Source organism: Pleurodeles waltl, chromosome 8 (assembly GCF_031143425.1).
Source record: "Pleurodeles waltl isolate 20211129_DDA chromosome 8, aPleWal1.hap1.20221129, whole genome shotgun sequence".
NCBI classification, from domain to species: Eukaryota; Metazoa; Chordata; class Amphibia; order Caudata; family Salamandridae; genus Pleurodeles; species Pleurodeles waltl.
The window spans coordinates 254,300,097-254,323,553 of NC_090447.1; the positions used below are offsets into that span (position 1 = coordinate 254,300,097).

The 23,457-nt window shown below is 42.5% G+C and overlaps 1 protein-coding gene across 5 annotated transcripts in view; it reads right to left on the reverse strand.

Annotated features, from left to right (window-relative positions):
* USP25 (ubiquitin specific peptidase 25) overlaps positions 1-23,457 on the reverse strand; it is a 465,144-nt gene that overhangs the window by 227,201 nt on the left and 214,486 nt on the right. For all 5 annotated transcript variants that reach the window (XM_069204108.1, XM_069204107.1, XM_069204111.1 and 2 more), the window contains one exon: positions 14,122-14,192. In XM_069204108.1, coding sequence (XP_069060209.1) covers positions 14,122-14,192 — 71 coding nt within the window. The remainder of the gene's footprint in view (positions 1-14,121; positions 14,193-23,457) is intronic.

Sequence of the window (23,457 nt, forward strand, 5' to 3'; positions counted from 1 at the left end):
GTCTGCCCATGTTAGAGGGAGGGGTTTTCCATTGCTAATGAAAGGACATTAGTTAATATAAGATCAAGTGTGTGATCGCCTTTAGATTTTGGACCTTCAAACATTTGTAATAGATTAAAAATCAGACAGTCTCCACTATGCAGCAACCTTACAGTTAGGGTCACCAATTTGTAAATCATAATCCCCAAGAACCACAGAGTTCGAAGAATGCATGAAAAGGTGCAACAGCTTAAGCTAGAGCCTCAAATATTGGAGAATATTTAGTTTGATAAACTAAATCTGACATAGAAACATTGCCAGTGATTTTGATTGAAAAAACAGTCTGTTACGCAACTCCAAACCCTCGAGCTGGTGTATGGAGAACAATATATTATGGCAATGTTCAGAAGAATATGGAGATACACTAAAAATAAGCAAAAAAGGAGAAAAAAGGGGGGATGAGACCAACCTATTTTAGGACTTATAACCATTACAGAGGAAGATACACTGTGGAGGGGATGAAGAAAAGACCTTTGTCCTAGGCTGGAGAAACCAGTGAGGCAGCAGGGCAGACTGTAAACTATAAACAGCTTAATTTCCTGGCAAGTCACTCAACATTAATACCAGTCATTGATTAAGGTTCTCTTAGTTAGATGGGCTCTCTTGAAAAACACATCATCTACTACAAAATGGCTTCTTCCTAAACCACCTAAATTACAGTTGATGATCAAAATCGGAATTAATTCAAGAGCATGCAAGCAGGTGCAGCCCATATGTCCCACCAGGATTTGTCCACATACTCAGGGCCCGATTACAAACTTGGCGGAGGGGATTACTCCGTCACAAACGTGACAGATCTCCTGGCCGCCATATTAGAAGTTCCATTATATCCTATAGAAATTGTAACACAGCGGGCGGGATATCGGTCACGTTTGTGACGGAGTAGTCCCCTCTGCCAAAGTCGTAATCAGGCCCATACTGCCAGCCACTCTCAGGTCTGTTCTGGCTGTCTACTAGAAGGAGAGGATATGCAGTGAGTAGAGAATGGCAAGTAAACACTGGGTATTGGGAAACTGGTTCCTTACCCAGGAAGGCATAATTACAAAAACAGAAGGAAAGACATGCCATTGGTAAATAACCAAAGTTTATTTTCTGCAAAGGCTCCCAACTCATGTAGTGAGGAATACTGTTAGATAAAGTATAATGGCATGACCACAGAAAGTAGAATAAATACTCTAAATAAGAGATTCTTAACCTTTTCACTAATATGGACCCCCACCTAATAATTAATGGAATCTACGGGGGTGGAAGACCCCACTGAATTATTATTGAAATCTAGGGAAATCCCACTGAGTCACTGTTGCTGGCATCCGGGGACGCCGGCGTAAGAAATTTCAATAATTTGAACCACAAAATAACGGAAACAAGCATTCAAACACATACTCGAAGAAATATTTTATTTAATTCACACTATTTTTTTTTGTTTTTTTAAACAAACTTCTAATTTTAATGAAAAGCTTTTCCAAATTCAGTACAGGCCACCCACTGTCCAACCTATATTCTGTCTGATGCACTTGCACTGCTCACACAAATCAATCTGAGGGACACAACTTAATTTTTAGCCTCCAGTTTTAAATTCCTTCACATTTACAGATATATATGTATATATATATATATATATATATATGGAAAATGTCACTTACCCAGTGTACATCTGTTCGTGGCATGTTCTTCTGCAGATTCACATGCTATGCACAGTTCCTGCCATCTAGTGTTGGGCTCGGAGTGTTACAAGTTGTTTTTCTTCGAAGAAGTATTTTCAAGTCATGGACCAAGTGACTCCTCCTTTTCGGCTCCATCGCACATGGGCATCGACTCCATCTTAGCTTGTTTTCCCCGCAGAGGGTAAGGTCGGGGCGATAGAGTGAGAATATAAAGATGTCCATGCAATGGGATAGAGATGTATGTACAAAGTTTAAGTAAAGGAATGTTTATATACATATGTACAATTTTTTATTATAACTTAAATGGCTGCAGGCTCCCGGGGAGGACGGAGGGCGCATGTCAATCTGCAGCGGAACATGCCACGAACAGATGTACACTGGGTAAGTGACATTTTCCGTTCAGTGGCATGTGTAGCTGCAGATACACATGCTATGCATAGACTACAAAGCAGTAATCCTCCCCAAAGTGGTGGTCAGCCTGTAGGAGTTGAAGTTGTTTGAAATAGTGTTCTTAGTACAGCCTGTCCTACTGTGGCTTGTTGTGTGGCAAACACATCTACACAGTAATGCTTGGTAAAAGTATGAGGTGTGGACCAAGTGGCTGCCTTACAGATCTCTGTCATTGGTATGTTTCCCAGAAAGGCCATTGTTGCTCCTTTCTTTCTAATGGAGTGTGACTTTGGTGTAATGAGTAGCTGTCTTTTAGCTTTCAGGTAACAAGTCTGTGTACACTTCACTATCCATCTGGCTATGCCTTGTTCGGATATAGGGTTAGCAGTATGGGGTTTTTGGAATGCAACGAACAACTGTTTGGTTTTACTGAATGCTTTTGTTCTGTCGATATAATACATTAGAGCTCTTTTTATATCTAATGTATGCAGTGCTCTTTATGTCACTGAGACTGGCTGTGGGAAGAAGACTGGGAGTTCCACTGTTTGGTTTAAATAAAACGGTGAGATGACTTTTGGTAGAAATGTTGGATTTGTGCGTAGTACAACTTTATGTTTGTGTACCTGTATAAATGGTTCTTGAATCGTGAAAGCTTGTATTTCACTAACTCTTCGTAATGAAGTGATTGCCACTAGAAATGCTACTTTCCAAGTTAAGAATTGGATCTGACAAGAGTGCATGGGTTCAAATGGTGGGCCCATAAGTCGTGCAAGTACAATATTAAGATTCCACGAGGGTACTGGTGGAGTTCTTGGAGGTATGATTCATCTTAGACCTTCCATGAATGCTTTAATGACTGGTATCCTAAATAGAGATTTTGTCTGTTTATTTTGCAAATAAGCAGAAATTGCAGTGAGATGTATTTTGATGGATGAAAAAGCTAGATTTGCTTTTTGTAGGTGGTGTAAATATCCTACGATGTCTTGTATGGACACATCCAACGGAGTTATGTGTTTTGCTGGACAACAGAAAACAAATCTTCTCCATTTGTTCGCATAACACTGCCTAGTGGTAGGTTTTCTTGCTTGTTTAATGAATTCCATACACTCATTTGGCAGGTTTAGATAGCCAAATTCTAAGATTTCAGGAGCCTGATTGCTAAATTGAGCATCGCTGGATTGGGGTGTCTGATCTGCTGTTTGTGTTGTGTTAACAGATCTGGCCTGTTTGGGAGCTTGACGTGAGGTACTATTGAGAGGTCCAACAGTGTGGTGTACCATGGTTGGCGTGCCCACGTTGGTGCTATAAGTATTAGTTTGAGTTTGTTTTGACGCAGTTTGTTGACTAGAAATTGAATGAGTGGGAGAGGGGGAAAAGCGTAAGCAAATATCCCTGACCAGTTGATCCATAGAGCATTGCCCTTGGACTGAGGGTGTGGGTACCTGGACACGAAGTTTTGGCATTTTGCGTTTTGTGGCGAACAGATCTATGTCTGGTGTCCCCCACTGACAAAAGTGTTTGTGTAGTACCTGGGGATGTATTTCCCACTTGTGAGTTTGCTGGTGACCTCGACTGAGGTTGTCTGCTAATTGACTGTGAATTCCTGGACTGTATTGAGCTATTAGGTGAATGTTGTTGTGAATTGCCCAATGCCAATTTTTTTGTGCTAGGAGGCAAAGTTGCGATGAGTGTGTTCCCCCCCTGCTTGTTTAAGTGGTACACTGTTGTCATATTGTCTTCTGACAAGAATGTGTTTGTGAGCCAGAAGAGGTTGAAAGGCTCTTAGTGCTAGAGAGACTGCTAGCAGCTCTAAGCGATTTATGTGTAGCTGCTTTTGCTTGCTGTCCCACTGTCCCTGTATACTGTGATTGTTGAGGTGTGCTCCCCACCCAATCATTGATGCACCTGTTGTGAGAATGGCGTGAGGCACAGGGTCTTGAAAAGGCCACCCTTTGTTTAAATTTGTGGGATTCCACCACTGAAGCGAATAGTGTGTTTGGCGGTCTATCAACACTAGATCTTGGAGATGACCCTTTGCCTGCGACCATTGTTTTGCAAGGCACTGTTGTAAGGGCCTCATGTGTAGCCGTGCATTTGGGACAATTGCGATGCATGATGCCATCATGCCTAGGAGTTTCATCACAAATCGGACTGTGAAGTGATGATTAGGCTGTATTTTTGGCAACATGGTGTGGAATGATTGCACCCTTTGTGGGCTTGGACTTGCACGCGCCTTTTGAGTGTTGAGTGTAGCTCTCAAGTACTGCTGAATTTGGGATGGTTGCACGTGTGATTTTTGATAATTTATCGAAAACCCTAGTGTGTGTAGGGTATCTTTTACATAACGTGTGTGATGTTGACACTGTTTTTGAGTGTTGGCCTTTATTAGCCAATCGCCGAGATATGGGAATACATGCATGTGTTGTCTCCTTATGTATGCTGCTACTACTACGGCAAGGCATTTTGTAAATACTCAGGGGCTGTTATTATCCCGAAGGGTAATATCTTGAATTGGTAATGTTTCCCTTGTATAACAAACCTGAGGTATTTTCTGTGAGCTGGTTGGATGGGTATGTGAAAATACGCATCTTTTAAATCCAGTGTTGACATGTATTCTCCCTGTTGCAGTAATGGGACTACATCTTGTAGTGTCACCATGTGGAAGTGTTCTGATTGAATGTAGAGGTTGAGAGTCCTGAGATCTAATATTGGCCTTAGCGTTTTGTCCTTTTTGGGAATGAGGAAGTACAGGGAACAGACCCCTGTTCCTTTTTGATGATGAGGCACTAGTTCTATGGCTTGTTTGGTGAACAGTGCCTGCACCTCTGTTTGTAACATTGCCAGATGTTGCAATGAAAGTTTGTGTGCTTTTGGGGGAATATCTGGAGGAAAATGTGTGAATTCTATGCAGTAACCATGTTGGATAATTGATAGTACCCATGTGTCTGTTGTGATGTTTGACCATTGATTGTGGAACATTTTCAGTCTTCCCCCCACAGGGGATGTGTGTTGGGGGAAGGTGATGGCAAAGTCACTGTTTGTTGTTGGTGGCTTGCTTAGCAGATTGGAATTTTCCCCTGGATTTGGGAAATTGCCCTCTGAAGGACCCCCGAAATCCCCCTCTTTGATATTGTGTTTGGTATGTGGGCTTTGTTTGTGAGGTGGATGGCTCTGAGATCTGAGGCCTGAAACCCCCCTGTACTGAGGCTTCCGAAATGTCACTCTGTATTGGGATGAATAAAGCGCTCCCATCGCTTTGGCTGTGTCGGCATCCTTTTTCATTTTTTCTATGGCTGTGTCCACCTGTGTGCCGAATAACTGCTGTTGGTTGAAGGGCATGTTGAGGACAGCCTGTTGGATCTCAGGTTTAAAACCTGATGATCTGAGCCATGCATGGCGCCTAATGGTAACTGTCGTATTTATGGTTCTTGCGGCTGTATCAGCTGAGTCTAACGCTGATCTTATCTGGTTATTTGTTATTGCCTGTCCCTCCTCTACTACCTGCTGAGCTCTCTTTTTATGTTCCTTGGGGAGATGTTGAATAATGTCCTTCATCTCATCCCAATGAGCCCTGTCGTATCTTGCGAGGAGGGCCTGTGAGTTCGCTATGCGCCACTGATTGGCTGCTTGTGACGCTACCCTCTTTCCTGCCACATCAAACTTTTTACTTTCTTTATCTGGAGTTGGAGCATCTCCAGAGGACTGCGAGTTAGCTCTTTTCCTTGCCGCACTGACCACTACCGAATCTGGGGCAGCTGTTGCGTGATAAATACTGGGTCAGAAGGTGGTTGTTTATACTTCTTTTCTACCCTTGGGGTTATGGCCCTCCCTTTAACCGGCTCCTGGAATATCTGCTGGGCATGTTTGAGCATCCCCCAGGAGCATGGGTAGACTTTGGTATGTTGCGTGTGTTGAAGGACAATGTATTAAAAAGAAAGTCGTCCTCGAGTGGTTCAGTGTGAATTCTTACATTGTGGAAAGCTGCAGCCCTAGCCAAACCCTCTGTGTAGGAGGTGCTATCTTCAGGTGGAGAGGACTTAGATGGATAGCACTCTGGGCTGTTGTCTGACACAGGGTCATCATAAAGATCCCACGGATCTGTGTCTTGATGTGACTGCATAGTGTGTGTGGGAGACTGTGCTGTAGGTGTAGCAGGTGGAGAGACAGTTCGTTGAGGAGAATGAGGAGGAGACTGTGCTGGAGAAAACTGGTGTGGCGGAGATTGCTCTCTTGGCACTTTAGCCTTTGGCTGATCATTGTCCATACGTCCATGGAATGCCAGCTTTCTTTTAAATTTGAGGGGAGGTGCCGTGAGGATCTTGCCAGTATCCTTGTGGATCTGTATCCTGGCTTGTCTGTCATCAAATTCCTCCATTTGTTGAAGCTCTTCCTCAAATCTATGGCTCTCTTTAAGCTGTTTTGAAAGTCCATGTTCCTCAGTATAGGATTGTCTTTTCGGCTCCAAAGCCGTTTTTTTCGGTACCGAAATGCCCGGGGCGGTAGTAGGCCTCGGTTCTGAAAGAGACATTCGGGGTCTCGACTCGACAGGTCGGTGTCAAATTTTTTCGGAGACTGTGTCTCGACTCGAGTCCGAAGACTTAGATGCGGGTGTGGCCTTTTTCGGTGCCGAAGGTGTTACTTGGTCACCACTTGATTTTTTCCGGGTGGCGCCATGGCCTTCCGGCAGTGGCGTCCCCGAGGCCTTTTGTTTGGTCTTGGTCAGGGTCAGGGCAAGCGTACTCACATGCTGGCCCGCTGTCGGTGGACGTCGGATTCGTCCGAATCGGATCCTTGAACGGAGATGGCAGTGTGGATCATCTCCTCTTCTTCCGCGTCGAGGCGTTCGGTGCTCTTGGACGCCATTTGTAGCCTTCTCACCCTTCGGTCTCTCAAGGTTTTCTTCGAGTGGAAGGATCTGCAGGCCTCACAAGTATCCTCTCGGTGATCTGGTGACAAACACAGATTACAGACCCGATGTTGATCTGTGTAGGGATACTTGGCGTGGCACCGAGGGCAGAATCAGAACGGGGTCCGGTCCATGAGGCTTCGACGCTTCTTGCGGTCGCGCTGGCCAGGCCCAGGTTGGCCGCGGGTGCCCCGAAGGGCAACTGAAAGTGTGTGTCCGCCGGTACCGAGGTGTCGATGCAAGATGGGGCGCGATCGAGAACAATACAGACGAATTTCGGTGAATTCAAAGTTTTCCTCAATCGAACACCCGGAGTGAAGAGGAACACGTTCGAACCCGATGGCGGAAAGAAAGCAATCTAAGATGGAGACGAAGCCCATGCGCAATGGAGCCAAAAAGGAGGAGTCACTCGGTCCCGTGACTCGAAAAGACTTCTTCGAAGAAAAACAACTTGTAACACTCCGACCCAACACCAGACGGCGGACTATGCACAGCATGTGAATCTGCAGCTACACATGCCACCGAACTTATGTTAACTGCACCTGATTCGTAAAGTCATGTTGTTGACAGGGGCAATGGACTGATCAAATGGCCACAATGTACAGTTCCTTGATGTACTAACTAAAGTAAGTAGGGAAAAACACCAACCAAAAAAAACTAGCTGGCTCCATATTCTTGTAAACATCCAGTCAAAAATTCAGCTTATTACAGACTTCTCAGCAATTACATCATGAGGCAAACACATTAAGAGGTTGACGGAAACTTCAAATCAAATGGAACACTGCCTAACTGAGCCTGTCTCAAATCTGTAAGATCACAAGACAAAAACAAATGCAAAGCCATCTATTCAGCTATCTCATCGAGGTACCAAATTGAGGCATTTCAAACGTTATATGAACACTTGTGTACACCAGTGCTTTCTGGTTTGGGTTTGATCAGAATGTCAAAGTCTTAAATAGAGGTAGAGGATGAATGGGGATTAAGGAAAAGAACATCAGGAGTGAAAAAGAACCAAGCCGATTCACTGAATTACTTTACATAGCTCATAGAACGTTTCTGAACGTCTAAGGCAAATAGTGTGACCAGCTCTGGCTATTTTACGTTGATGTAGTCGACAAGAATGTGTCTTCCCTTTCATATTCTCTCATAAGAGTCAGTTGGTCCCTGCACTATGAATACCAAGACACAATTATTCCAAGGTTATTATTGGCAATCTCCAGGCTTAATGGATTGGACTGGGACATCATATATTCTGTGCTGGCCTCTCTCAAAAGAGTTCCAAAGCCGAATGAATAGCGGTATTGAGAAAGCTGAATTAGTTACTAATAAATTTGCATTGATTAGTAACTAAGAATTCTAAACAAAGAAAGAGTGTCAGGGAGAGAAAAACAAGAAGAACCAACCCATACTATCTCCCTATAACTAGAACCATAAACACACAGAGCATGGCCCCAGGTCACAAGGAGGGGGAGTGTCCCCTTATAGTCACACAAACTCCAAAGGAGGCGCTCGCTAAGCACCTACTCCGTTCCCCTCTCTAGACTGGTCTACCAGCAGCAGACACCACGAATAGGTGGATCCCATATTTTTCCAGACAAACTGAATTTACGCACTCCCTCCTATTCTTTTAACGGTGAGGTTGAGTCCGCCCAGGTGGCACTGTCCTACCTGGGTGGGGCTAGTTGGTCATATGATGAGGCATGACCCTATATAGTGTGTGAGACAACCTAGTCCGTAAAGGAAACTCCACCCACCATACAACCTTCCACAGCACCCGACACGGAAACTCAGTGCGTGTTTGAGGAACCCTAGGCGAAATCGCTCGCCAGCGGCTCCATAATATAAGTGAACACCATACTCTGTGTTTATAGTAACTAAGAATTGACATGAATTATGCTAATATAGAGAAATCCAGTGTTTTGAAAATGTGCCCACGTAGGTGGCAGCCATGACAAGTATGACATATTAATGAAAATTAACTGCATAAAGAAGTAGTGTGCGCATACATAATTAATATATATTTGCGATGTATACTAACTAGAATTAATGAAATGTTTTACTTATAAAACCAAATGGACATAACCAATGGAGAGATGAAGGGCCTATTTGAGAAGGCCTCATGTCAAGTTTCATGCATTAGAAAATGTTTGTGAACGTTTTTCTGTCTCACAGAATTCAAGTTTGTTCTTTGTTCACATGGTGCTGACCAAATGTAATAATTGAAATGTTAAACAAACTGATGTCTTAAACTCTCTTGTGAGAACTGTCTGCTGTAATTCGATGTACTAGCTACGGATACATTTGTATCTTTGGTGCGTGAGAAGCTGAAGTTCCCAGGAAGTGACAATGGCTTCACTGACTGGAGTTATGATTGCCACAAAATGTTACCGGACGAGAGCTGGTGATGGGAGCGGAAGAAGAGGAGGAGGTCATCGACGTGTGAAAGACTGTCTAACTAAATCACAGATTTAAGAATTAATGTTTATTAGTTATACTCCAAACACCCGATGTACCTACCAATGAGAGCTCGAGAAATTACCTTTGTGGATTTGACTTATCCCAACTGCACATACCAGGAGAAGCACCGTTGCAGATGCCCCTTCTTCCCAGCCTTTAGCCTCATCGCGTAACCACTACTACTACTATTGATTGTTAATGCTATTTCCCTAGTTTGATGCTTTCTCTAAGTTGGTTCCGTTACCTTAGAGCCCAATTGTGGCCGAGCCAATACCCTTCACTTTCCCCTGCCAATGAGGACTTGACGAGTGCTCCACTGACGAAGACGTCTAAGCTTGCTGATCCATTTAGAAGAGGTATAACAAAATACAACTGTCTTCATCATAGATATTGTTCTTTTTCTTTTAGGTACCAAACGCTATTTTGTTAGAGCCTTAGCCAGATGTTTTCCAAAATATGTTTTTGTCAATTTTCCTTTATGCATGAAGTCCAAATATGCCATTCGAATTACAGGGTTAATTAGTGTGTCACTGTTACAATAATTGTTATCAACAAAGGATTGCTTTTATTAATCTATTAAGAATCGTCTGCCATTTCTCTCACGCAGTTATTGTTGATGTTGATCTGTACAATAACCCTTGAATGTTTAATGATAAACGCGTTATCTAAGTTGAGATTCGTCTGCCGTTTTGGTCAGCCTGTGATGTTTGTATATGCTTATCACTTAGTGCTGATTTATGTGATACTGGCATTGTTAATATAGTGAAATAAAATTCTAACTTTATTAAAAGGTGTAGTTACTCATGGCCAAATGGGCCATGGCGGGTTAGAAAATACAGACTCCTATTTGCTGATGATGATTAGTTGAACATAGGATACTGTTGCAGTTTAGGCCAGGAGTACATTCTGATATCCACGGTGGAACACACTTAGTGGAGTCAAAAGGTTGATCAAACCTCTAACGTGTCTCCTTTTAAATAAATTATCAAAGGCCAAATAAGGCCCTACATGCTCCCAGTTTTTGTTAGCAGAGGAAGGTCACCATGGCTTCCCAGTCTTAGATAAAGTAAACGTTTACGTCACTATGTCCCCTAAACAGATTACCATGTTTTTAATGTAGAGATACCACTTGATTACTTTCCCGAAACGTGGGTTTTGCCAATGCTTCTTTGAAGATGTTCTCAGCATCCCTAGAGTGATTTCTGAGTGAAACAGATTTTGCGCTTGCACTGCTTAAGCGAATCACAGGTGAAAGGTGATGTATAGGGAGTTTGCACGCTCCAATGTAGTTGTTTAGGGAGTGTGCGTACTCCTAAGGGTATATGTAGGGAAGTCGTCGAACTTCACTTGTGTGTGGTGCTTTGTGCTCAAAAATTGCCTATGTGGTTGTTGGTATACGGACCCTGCGTGGTCTAAGACTCAGGAGTATTATTTATTGTACAAGTGCTGAAGACACTTAGCCGATGTTGTAATTTGTCTGTTTAATAGGTCAATCGGGCGTGGTTGACAAACTCATTGAGTGTGTGATAAAAGGGAGTGTTAGTTTTGACAGAGATTTGGTGATTCCTAAGTGCACCAGGAGGATCTGATGATCAGTCAAGGGTAGAATTTGCTGACCAATTTAGCTTGCGAGTCAGGGAAACGGAGATCAAACGAGTATCTATTTAAGCTAAAAAAAAACGCAGTCACTGTGTCTAGCTTACTTCCACTGTACCTATTACTCCTTGGTCCTCTCTTTCCTGCACTCTTTGCCTCAGTCTTGCTTGGCTGCTTTCCCTCTAGCCCTCATTACAACTCAAGTGCTCGGTCTACTGCACTACCTTTCCTTCTGTCTCATGCCATCTTTACCTCTGCTATCTATTGTTTCCTCTTTGTCAGTTCCTGCTCCTTCCAATCACTCGTCTGAGGTTTCTCTATCCTTCCTGTCACATTTCTGTGCTACTTCTCCCACTGTGCCCTTCTCTCATTGATTTTGTTCCATAGCTCTCTACATCTTTCCCTCTAGCTCCATCTTTATAGATCTTCCCTTAACTTCATGGTTCCCTTCAGCTTATTTCTCGTTTTTCTCTCTTCCTAAAGCTCAACTCCTGCATCTCTTGTCATCTTTTCCCTTGTACGTTTTCTCCCTCATCTCCACTATATCTCCATTGGTCTCTATATATCTCTTGCTCTCTCTTCATCTCTATCCAATCTCTCTGTCTCAATCTGTCTGTTTCCATCTTTCTCTCGCTCGCTATCCTTCACTACTCTTTACCTGAATCGGTTTCAGACCCAGGGTCAGTAATTGACCTCAGGTATTTTCTCTGCTTGTCCTAAGCCGGGCACCAGCAACGACTGGCAAACAATGACAAAAAAGTGATTGCTTCTAACCAAAGAAATCAAAACAAAGACATAAAAAAAGAATATTGGCTGCCTCAAAGTGCTGTGTGCAGGTTTACTTATAATTATTTTTCTCCTACTCTTCTACCTGAGAACCTACAATGAAGGAAATATTTCCTGTATCTGTACAGGAACAGTAGCGGTTGAAAGCCTTTTCCTTATCTCCATGGTAGGCAGTTGAGGAAGTTCAGACTCAAACTGAAAAGAAACACAGAAAAACCCAATGCTGCTCGATAGTCGAGACCACATTTGCAGTGAGTGATTTCTCTATTCATTGCAGCAGGAGCGGTGGGAAAGCATAATGAGAAAGGAGCCGCAAAGGACATGGATTGCATTTTACAGAGAACTAACTTCTCAGGTGTGAAAGGAGAAAAATAAAGTGCGAGGGAAGTGGAAATGGGGAGGCAACAGGAAGCAGGGTTTATCACCTAGAGAGATTGCTTTACTATACTGTGAAGATTGTTCGACAGCAATATTACCTAAAACACAAATAAACTGGACAGCACAATGTTTTAAGGAGGTGTAAAATATTAAAATGTTAGTGAAATTATTGCTTACATGACAGGCTTTCCTTCAGGGATTTGCCTTCACTCATGATGGTACAAGAACAACAGAATATATGACCACACTATGTAAAGCCCACGGCCATTAAAAAATGATAAATCTTGTTTTTGCAGTACAGATAAGGGAATGTTAGCTGCTAACCTTAACATCTTATGTGCAACTCTTTATACACATTGCAATGTCAATCGACATGTCATATAAATAAAACACAGTCTATGCCATCCCTCTCCTATGTTCACATTAAATATCTTCAATAAAAGAAAAAAACTAGTTTAAGTATCATTGAACTAACACCACAATTTAAGAGCAGTTTATTTTCTTCAGCATTAACGTAAGGCCACTTTAACACAATCTCCTCAAAGAAAACAACCCCTATATAGGCACACGTATATCTACCCATTTTTGCTGAAGAAATCGCATAGAAAGCTTTCAGTCTCTTTCAATAAGTGTTTTCTTCCTAATGAAATTTCTGAAAAACCGCTTTCCTTCTAAAATACTCTTGCTGTTTGATAACGAAATGAGTGGTCTTTGATTTCACTTATTCATTTGTGCAATGTTTACAAATAAAAATAACATTAATGCATTTCCATAGGTTTCTGAAAATGTGGTTCTCATTGCAAGCCACACAGAAAGGTTACCTATGATTCCTGCCTGCTGCCAATGCTATTGACTAACAGTTATAACACATTTGCAGGGATGGGGTGTCTTGGCAAGAAGGTATAGGGAACAAACATACCTTAGCAAGTTGAATACAAAATACAGTGTGGCTTATTTCAAAATAGAAAACATTTAACATGGAAATGTTTAACTCTTGTAATATTACAGTGAAAAAAAGATCTTCTAAACAAACTGGATGGAGTGGTAGGGGAATCTTTTGAAGGGGACATTGAATTAGGCCCCTTTTTAGGATTTGCCCCTTGCCACTGAGCATCACTGTGTGGTAGGGGGTTGCATGCATAATTTTGTGACCGTGATTGTTTCCAATAGATAAAGATTAAAAGTCATAGCTTTGTCCCATCAGTGACTCTTGTCATTAAACAATATAAAAGGGAATGGGCATCACGTGGATCTATTGCTTCATTTTCCTTATGTTATTCCCAGCTGCTTTGCTTATGTTGCACACACTAGGAGATGACTGGTGAAAACCAGTGCAAAATTGTAAAAAGTTTTTATTTGCCTCCAACATCACATTAGGTCACTAGAAAAGATCAAGAGTGTCTTTAATTCAAACGTTTATCAGCACTTAAGGCAAGGACCGTAAGCTAACCAGCAACATTTTCTACTTTCCCAAATCATAGACTTCTATAACCTTCAGCTTTATGGCGTAATTAATGTGCAATCTGAATACAGAACCTCCATGCAAAATCTTTAATTTTTGGGATTATTTTTCAGTGGGAGTGCACACCTTGCATGATATGGTGGCCTATCGCTTTCATCACTATGTATCTTGATACTTGCATATGAAGATCTTTGGTTCAATGGTCAGGACATTAACACCATTTAAAGGTCTTGATTGACTTTTAGATAAACTGGCTTCATGGATAATGATAAATTAAATCAATATTGCATATGGATGAAATCATTTTACTTAATCTGTAAAATCACTGTTTGATACTTGTAAGTGGATGAAAGATTCACCTACTGATTGTAGTGTAAATGATTGGATGTGATAAAAGGTTATTTGTTTTTCAGCCCAGAACAGTATAAAATGAATGTACTTACATGACTCATGAGCTTGTCACTGTACATCAGATCAACTGTCCGATGTAGTCTACCTATGCTTTCCTGTAAGTCTAAGAGTAGAAGAAAAAGTGTCACAATGGGTAACATTCACTTGAGAACTTCACATAATCGCTAAATGTAGCTATCTGCAGTGTCCTTTTACTGTTGCCAAATAATATCCTCAGGCAGATTTATTGAAAATATATACCACAGGGACAAAAACAAAACAATTATTGGCAACTTACTAATCACCTTGGCTTATGCACTCACAAACTACATTATGGTTTATCTAGCTATATCTGAATCTTGTTAACAGGGACATACATATATTTTTCCTTTATACATTATTCATTTTAAATGTAAACAATATATCTTGAGTAATAACTTGCACTTTACACCTTTTAAATAAAACTACAACCTACAGAAGACCAAATATGCTATTTACTGTAAAAAATGTTAGCTACAGACTACGGCTAGATCTGAACATTAATTCGTACATTTACCGTTACAACTTCTGAAAGATACAACCTATCAATGCCTTGAACAAAAGGTAAAAGCATAACCACTTCATTCACCAAAAATGGGCTCTAATGTTATTCTACTGGTCCAGCTCATACCTCCCAGATCACCTTGAGGAACTAACAAGATAACTTTTGATAACATCACTACATATGCAGAAAATGCTAAACAAAAATGTAATCAAACTGCAGTCTCCTCAAAGTAAATGTAATGGTTTTTAAAATCTATAGTTAATTAACCAATTACAGAGAGGAAATCAAATGCCTTTATGGTGACTTAGTTCTCAGGAGTTTCCACTTAACTTGTGTGCATACTGGGCACTTAATCATAGAATGGAAAAGGCATCCAATGTTGATAAATTTGTTAAAGGCAGAGCTTTGAACAATGGTACTGTCAACTCTCATGTGCATCTTACAAAATACGTCATTCACTGAGCCTATTTGAGCTCTCAACGTTTCCATCCACTGAAAAAGAGGCAACCTGATTGAGCTTTCTGATGGATGAAGGGTTAGGACTAACAGCAGGTGAGGGACCAAAAAGGCAGCTACATACTATTCTTCAGTCCTGACTTTTTCCCATCCTCAAATTATTGGCAGATTCTAAATCTGACGAGAAGAGCAAAGAGAGGATGCAGCATGTGGCATTCTAGGCATGGGTAAACAGGTTGTGGAGGACCTTCAGCCCAAACTTTCCATTACTGTTGTAAGAAGCTTCAATAGCATTGTGATAGAAAATGAATGCTGGAAAGGCCCTGTAACCTCTTTTCATGTTTCCAACTGGTACACAACTGGAGAATGTGACTTTTGCCTTGTGGAGTGAGCTGTGACAGAGGACAGATGTTTGTTCCAGGCTGCTGGCAGCAAGAGATGATGCAGTGATAATGCCATATAGGAGTTGTGGGCTTGTCGGACATTCAGCCATCCTTGTTTTTCCCAAAGGTCACAAAACGCTGGCCTGAGAAACACAGGTCTTTGATTTGGTCTAACCAAAAAATAGGACAGGTAGTTTTCTCTGAAGAGCACCTTTACTGAAAGATCAGCGCCTCAGAAACCATTAACTAATCATGAGTGATGATAAAAAGGGTTCTAGCATGTTCCCTCTCTCCACAGACAGATGTTTCTCAGAGGCATGGATACAAGATCCGGTATGCAGCAGGTGAAGCAGGTCAGAGTGCCAGACCTAGGAAGGATTAACCAGGACCACCTTTCAGTGCAAGCGACCTAGGTTCGGATCTTCAGGTGGACCCTTTGCATTTGAGGATGTGAGGAGAAAAGTATGCAGACATATTCCCCAGTATGGGTAGTGCTCAATTAGTCTATGAGCTTAGAGGGTGAGCACCAGGAATTATGATTCCTCATCAGGCTTTGACAAAGAGCAAGAGAGTCAACGGCAGGAAAGGAGAAAAGACGGAAAAGATAGAAAATCAGTGACAAAGTGAAATAACAGAGCTAAATACCTGCAAGAGTAAGAAAAAATGAGAAAGGAAGTTTAGGGTGGTGGAAGAACGAGATATGAGATGGAGTCAAAATTTGGCACCCTTGGTTTTGCTGTTGAGGAGTGTGCCCCATAAGAAAAGTTATGGACCCTTGCACCCACAGTCTAGTCAAGAAGTGAGCTAATCAAATGAGTCGCAATGGGACCACTGAGTCCACATTTCCAAAATGAAGTGAAGGAATACCCGCAAAATTTACCATTAGGGAAATTAACTAAAACACCTGTTCAGGCAGTAAACTCTAGTGCTGTCCTCCTCTGCAATGTGGAAAGTTAACAGGGCCATCCCCAGAGGCTCACAGAGCCATTGCTAGCTGGCAAAGTTCTGTGAAAAGGGTGCTCTTCCTTCTTCTGGCACCTCTTCTTCGACTGCCAGTTTCCTGATAAAAAAGGCTCCAGCCTAGGTCTTGGAACCAAAACAACAGTGAGCCTTGATAACCTACAAGGGCATCATCAGCTGAAATTGCCCATAATCCTTGGAACTTTGTCACTGCACTAAAATCTGTGGACCGCAGTTTTTGATCATGAACTTGTACTCTTCTAGGGATTAATCAATGAGTGATGTGGTGTACCAACCATACTTTTGTCATAAATGACGCCATGATGGCACTGTCTTGTTTCATATAGAAACTCCCAGACTAATGCATTTTCTTATTACATGTTTCCTAACATTTGGCCTCCCCGACTTTGTGGGAGGGCATGCCTTTAGTATGCAGGGAAGAAAGCAGAACTATCTGACTGAGCAAGGAATTCTGGAATCAAAGAATGGACTGTCTGTTAATTCATGTCCAATGATTCTGGCATGGCAGGCTCAGGGAAAGGCTCTATGGCAAGGGTCTCCATACGTTTCTGTAGTGAAAACTACTTCTGGTAAGTGAAACGCTAAGCTACCATCTAACATACCTGTATATGATCGGCATACATAAAGTCCATGTAACTTCAACACTGCCCCTAGAGTATCTAAGTCCTGCTCCATTGAGCGTACAGCATTCATGGCACATGAGCACTATTTCTAGGGAACAATGGTCCCTTACCTGACAATAGGAGTTACTTTCTATACACAGAGATACAATGAAGTCTATGAAGGAATCTAAGTGGATAAAACATTGAAATTTATTAACATCAATTATACAAAGTAATAGCGGGAAGATGGACACAAGACAATTCACATGACATAGTCAGTCTCGGGCATATCAACAGTGATGTAATACAACACAAATGCTAGATCACAACTTATTACCAAAGCTCATACTTGGCGTAAATGTTTATAACTGAGTCAAGGTACATCAATGAATGGAGTAGTAAACCTTAGGCATATCAAGGTGACATAATGCAGCACAATGGACAAGTCACAACTTGTTAGTACCAATGCTCATATATAGAATGGTCGCATATAGCAATTAAGTCAAGGTACATCAGTCAACGGTGTTTTAATCTCTTAACAAAAAATAACAGGCTCATCATCAGGACAAAAGGAATTATGCCTCAGTAATCTTATGGTTACCACAACTGTACTTCAGTGCCAGCAGTCATGCAGAATAGACCCGGAAACTGACATTATTTGGCTGGATAGGACCTGGTTCATTATTTTGGAATTCTGCTGTGGCTCCCTTGTATGACTGTTTTTTTGACACTGATGATTATTTGATATGAATCATGATTTCTCTGTTGACACCTTTGGTGCATTCTTTATTTTGCTGATCATATAGTTCCCAGGTTCATGGTTGGGACCACCTCCACTTGTGGTCCTAACTTGTAAATGCCCATGTGCCTCCTTCTGATTTTCTATTCAAGTGGGAGCACTGCTGAGGCCGTAGGAGACCACAGTGAAATGGAAACGTTTGTGGCCAACGGTGAACCGCAGGCTATGCCTGTGGGCTTGAAGCACTGGGATGTGAAAATAAGCATCCAGCAGGTCCAATGCTACCATCCAGTCTCCAGGATCAGGACAGACCAGACCTGAGTAACTTAAATTTCTCTTTCTTCAGGGAGGCGCTGAGGGGGAGCAGATCTAGTACGGGGCGAATGGTGGGAATATCAACTGCATCCTACTTCTGGCAGTGGCACCATCTTAGTGGCTCCTTTGGCCAACAGAAGCTGCACTTCCTAACGGAAAAGGAAGAGATGGCCCTCCGTTGGCTGTTCTGGGATCGGTGGCATGGGCAGAGGGGTTTCCATGTAGGGAAGAGCATAACCCCTCGGGAATATCTGAAGCACACACTTGTCTGGTACTGCTTGACACTGGGACAGATGGTGCTTGATTCTGCCCCCAACAGGATGGCTATGCTGTGTGGAGGGCATGCTAAAGGGGCTTAGAAGCTACAGCAGCCGGAAAGACAGCGGATTGACAACACGCTGGATTTGCTTCCCACATCTTCTGTGAGAGCTGCATCCACAGCAACGAAAAGGCTAGGTGGCTTGGTAAATTAGGGGAATGGCTGGTTCTGCGAGCCCAGCTGGAATCCCCTACAGTAGCACAGAAAAGGCAAAAGGAGGAGTGTGGCTGCACAATGTTAGGGAATAACAAAAAAATCTGGCAGTAGCCTGACCCTCCTTAAATTGCTTAAGCACTGAATCAGTCTCATCACTGAACAGGCAAGAGCCAAAGGGCATGTCATTCACAGCTGGCAAGACATCCCCCAAGAAGCCAGTTGATTGGAGCCAGACGTGATTGGCGTAGAGATCCCGGGCAGATGGCATCCCTGCAAAGCGAATCAGTGGTGTCCAACACACATCGGTTTGAGAACTTTGACGCATTCCTGCCATCAATAATGGCTTTATTCAGTATGGCTCAGGCCTCTTCTAGAGACCATGGGCAACACTTGTGCAACCGTGTCCCACAAGGTGTGGGAGTATCAGGCCAAGAGGCATGCAGTGCTCATCAACTGTAATGCTAGGCTGGCCGAAGAAAAGATTCTCTTTCCAAAAGTGCCCAGCCTCTAGGATTCCTTTTCTGAAGGAGGGGTGGAAAAGGCACTAGGATGAAGTTTGATGGTTGCGCCATGCAACAACATGCCTTAATGCATTGGGTGGTGGATTAGGAAAGCTGGGTCCCCAGAAGTGAGCAGTGGAGGTGTTAGCGCGTCTGACCTTAATAAGTAAACTTTCAAGGGGACGCAAATAGGTCGATTAACCTTTTGACTCGCAATTAAGATGTTCTTACCATAGTTCCAGTACATGCAGATCAATTATCAATTCTCAATACCAATAATCAGCAACAATCAATAACATCAATGGAGTCAGTAATTGTCACGCACCATGACCTTCCAGTCATGAATAACCACGTCTCTTACTAAAAGTTAGAATATTTCCTTGTATTAACAATGCTAAAGTCATGTAGATTAATCTCAAAATCAAATGGAACACATACAGAAACAATACTGGCTGTCTAAAGCGGCGGAAGAAACAATCTAATCAAAGCTTGAACTACAACACATTCTAAGGTTACAGTGTAGAATAATAAAGTCCACTGCGTCTGAGTGATTACGTACATTCGAATTCAGCAGAGAAATTCTTCAATTTCATTAGTGAGGGACCTTAACTATCATCAGATTAGAATCAGCATGTTGGGCTTCATGCAAAACAATTTAGCAACATCAGTTTGGAAAAACATCTAACTATGGCTCTATCAAAACAGTGCAGTTGGTACCTAAAAGGAAAAGCAAATACACATGGTGGTCAACAGTCTAATTCATAATACCTATCCTCAGTGTGGTTCAGCAAGCAGAGTCAGTCTTCGTCATCAGGACATCAGTCGATCAGCAAGGCAATCAGGATTCAGCATCAAAGTTCAGAAAATGCAAAGTCTTCAAGCATTAGAGTTAAGCACATCTCTTGTCAAGACGCACAAGGAAATAGTGACCTTTTGGTCAGCAAGGAAAAGGGCAATGAATCTGTCTTCTCTCTGTGCAGTGTCTTTATATCAAAACTAGTAAAACTATTTCTGAAATCCCTATTCTCATGTTCACACTTTGTCCAAACAAACAAACTCGAAAATCAATGAATTCTACTATTACTCCGTTCACATATCGTTGATTGGTTGTCCTGCAATGTCCTCATCATCCAGCTTGTCAGGTAACAATAGTGTTGCAGCTTCTACTCCAGTCAGTATCTCCATTGTTCTTCTCCTGAGAAAGTCAGTCTCACACGCATTACACACAAATTGTTACATAAACAAGAACAGCATCTTCTAGCAGTTGGCTCTCATGAGAACCTTTAGTTATGAGCACATTTAAACAATGCGAAATGAAAATCACAGTTTAACTCTTTAGGACAGCCATTTGTTAAACGTTAAGAAATACAGCTCCGACATGAGGCCTGGCAACTAGGCCAAGACACTTGCTAAGTTAAGGCTTACAATTAATAAAACTAGGACCTAATACATAACCTTTAATATGACATATTACTACATTAGTCAAACATATATTCAACATTTCACAATATTAATCCACTAATAAGTACAATTTTACCATTGGCGGCCACTCTTCATAATCACATTTTCAAATGCGTGCATTATTTTTCTGCATTATTATATTTTCTTCACAAACCCCTAATTCAGAATACATAACCACTTGTTAATAATTTTTATTAAAACAGCTGCACTAGCAGAGGCAGGCAATCATCCTGTGCACTAAAAAACAACTGTGCGGGTCCTGCCCCTAGTTCCTAGGAGTGTCTGTAAGGGTTCTGCTGAAGGGAAGCAGGGGTTCCAAAGGGGAAAGCCCTGGCTGGCACCATTATGAAGACGTTAGTCTTAACCTAGATGGAGGGAAGCTGCAGGCTGAGGACATCCACCGCCTTCCTCACCACCCTAGCAAAGGACACATCTTCCTCAGTGGCTGGTCCCAAAGTTGAGGACAGGCTATCATCTGGAGATGTGTCTCCCAGCTCCAGCAGCAGGTGTTGTTTTGGTAGTTATTGGCCATCATCAGTGGGGTTCAAGAGCTGGTAGGCATCGTCATGCACCCCCCACCCCAGGCCCCAAAACTCCAATTCTGCACTAGGCCTGCCTAAGGCGAGGGGCAGAGAGTCTGAGCTAGACTGTTGACATTATCCAGACAAGTGTCTACGACGAGCGGCGAAATCTCAAAGTCTGACAGTCAAGCAACATCTGGTGTGGAGTCAGGAGGACTTGCTCTGGTGTAGGCCTTGGGGCTTTAGTCTGTCGAATCCAGAGGCAGACCCTGATGGCCTAGCTGTCATTGGGAGCTGGATTGCCAGCTGTGAACCAGCTGGACAACCTTTTGGCTCCGTGGAGTTCGAAGGCATGCCAAAGGGACCTGTGCCCCAAAAATGGAGTACATGGGCAAATTAAACTTCTCAAGTTGGGTAGGGGTTGCTCTGGGGAAGTCTGGCTGAAATGGAGCGGATCCGGCCTCAAGCTTTGCGGGAGGAGAATGGGAGCGCGACCTAGAAGCATGAGATGGAGGGGAGAAAGTGCAAGATGTTTGGTTGTCTTTTTGTGCTTCCATGACTTGCCAGACTTTGACGACGACTGATTGCAAGACCGACACTCCTCAGGTATTCCTCAGGATCTGAAAGGATGTGTCTTCTGTGCCATGCTGCTAGGAGCTTCATGGTTTGCTCCCAGATCACCTTTGGGTCCATCAACTGATGGTTAGTGCAGAGCGTGGAGTCGTGGTCCAACCCCAGACACCACAGACAGACTAAGTGGGGATCAGAAACCGACATCTGTCTCTGACATTCCACGCAAGGCTTACAACCTGTGGGTTTGTTAGAGAACATGTCCCTAGCACACAGGGAGGAAAACGTTGCTCACAAAAAGTTTTAAAAAAAGAAAAAGTTACAAAAAAAAAAAGATGGTCAAAAAGTGACTAAGGTAGTTTTCTGGGTTCACACTGTTGTCGCAGAAAGACCAGAACTGATGTCAGTGCACCAGCGTGGTGCCTTTATAAGTACAGTGAACATCCCTTTCGAAGCAGAGCCGATCAATGCAATGATCGGCACACTGACGTACTGCTCAACATTTTCTGGATCCAGTCTGACACCAGGGGAAGATTCTACAGTGAGGAGTCAGCGGTTACCTTTATCAGAAGGCCACATTTTAGTAACTCTGTGGCTGAGGCTTTGTACCTACCTACTGACTTTTTCCCGATGACGAAATCTAACATCGTTTTAAGGCTTTGTTTGCATGCAAGCCAGGTAGACCCAAAGGGATCTTGTACCAATAGCACACACAAAAAAAAAAAGCATAATCCAGACAACTGTTCCTCTAATGAGAGACAGTGGTACTGGAGCGGTTACAAATACCAGATAGTGTGACCAGCAGGGGTATAAGCTGGAGTGTAGAGGCATAAGCTATCTAAAATGAAGGAAGACTATGATGGAAGAGAGAAACAGGAGGGAAGGATCAGAAAAAGTGTAAGTGACTAATGTAGCACTTAAATTAATGTGCTCAGCATGAGATAGGCAGGTCCCATAAAGAGACTTCTCTGCAGATAAAAGGATGTTGGCCAGGGTGAGCATGCGGTGTATACTAAGTATGCTGCCTGTGTGACCAATACAGCCATGCAAATCTCTGCATTTAACACTATAAGTTCCAGATCCTGCTATTAGGTAGGAGTGAGTGCATTTAGAACACTTCAGACCAAGCATCTAGGTCCTGCCTTCATATTATATTCTCAGTAATCATTTTGTCAGCAAGGAGCTTTTCTGTAGTTGATTCCTGGCCATCCATACATCTTGATACATTTTCTAGGTCATTTTGATGTCCACAACAAGAGACAATGAGACAAACAGTAGTAGTTTGTGTCGGGGAACCCTGGAAAAGGTTGGCTACTGCTGCCAGTGTCAATATAGGATCAGTGAACGTCAGTAAAAAAAAAAAAAAGTATGTGCCGCTTTACTCAACTGCTACCCAGATAGCACTGGATGCCACTAATTCTCTGATCTACAGTCCTCAGATAGACCCTTTGATAATCTAAGGAATTCTGCAAGTTACTTAAGCGGTACAGGATTTACTGGAAATGACAACATCTAACTAGGTCATAAACACGGTCTTGTGGCTATACTTTGGAGTTTGGAACTAGAAAATCATGAGTTTTAGCACTAATGCTCCCACTTGACCAAATCTGTGCAACGTGGCGAATAGTTCAGCCTCCTTGGAAATGCACGACATTACCTGACAATTTGTTTTCTTAAACAGGTTAACAACCCACAATTAAAGGATATATGCAAGTGGCCATTCAACTTCTAGAAGATGTGAACTTCCATCTACAGGAAGACTGTAAAATAGTTGTCAATGGGCATGAGAGAACATTGTGCAATGACCTGTGGTCTCTACGAAGCTACCGACACACAAACACA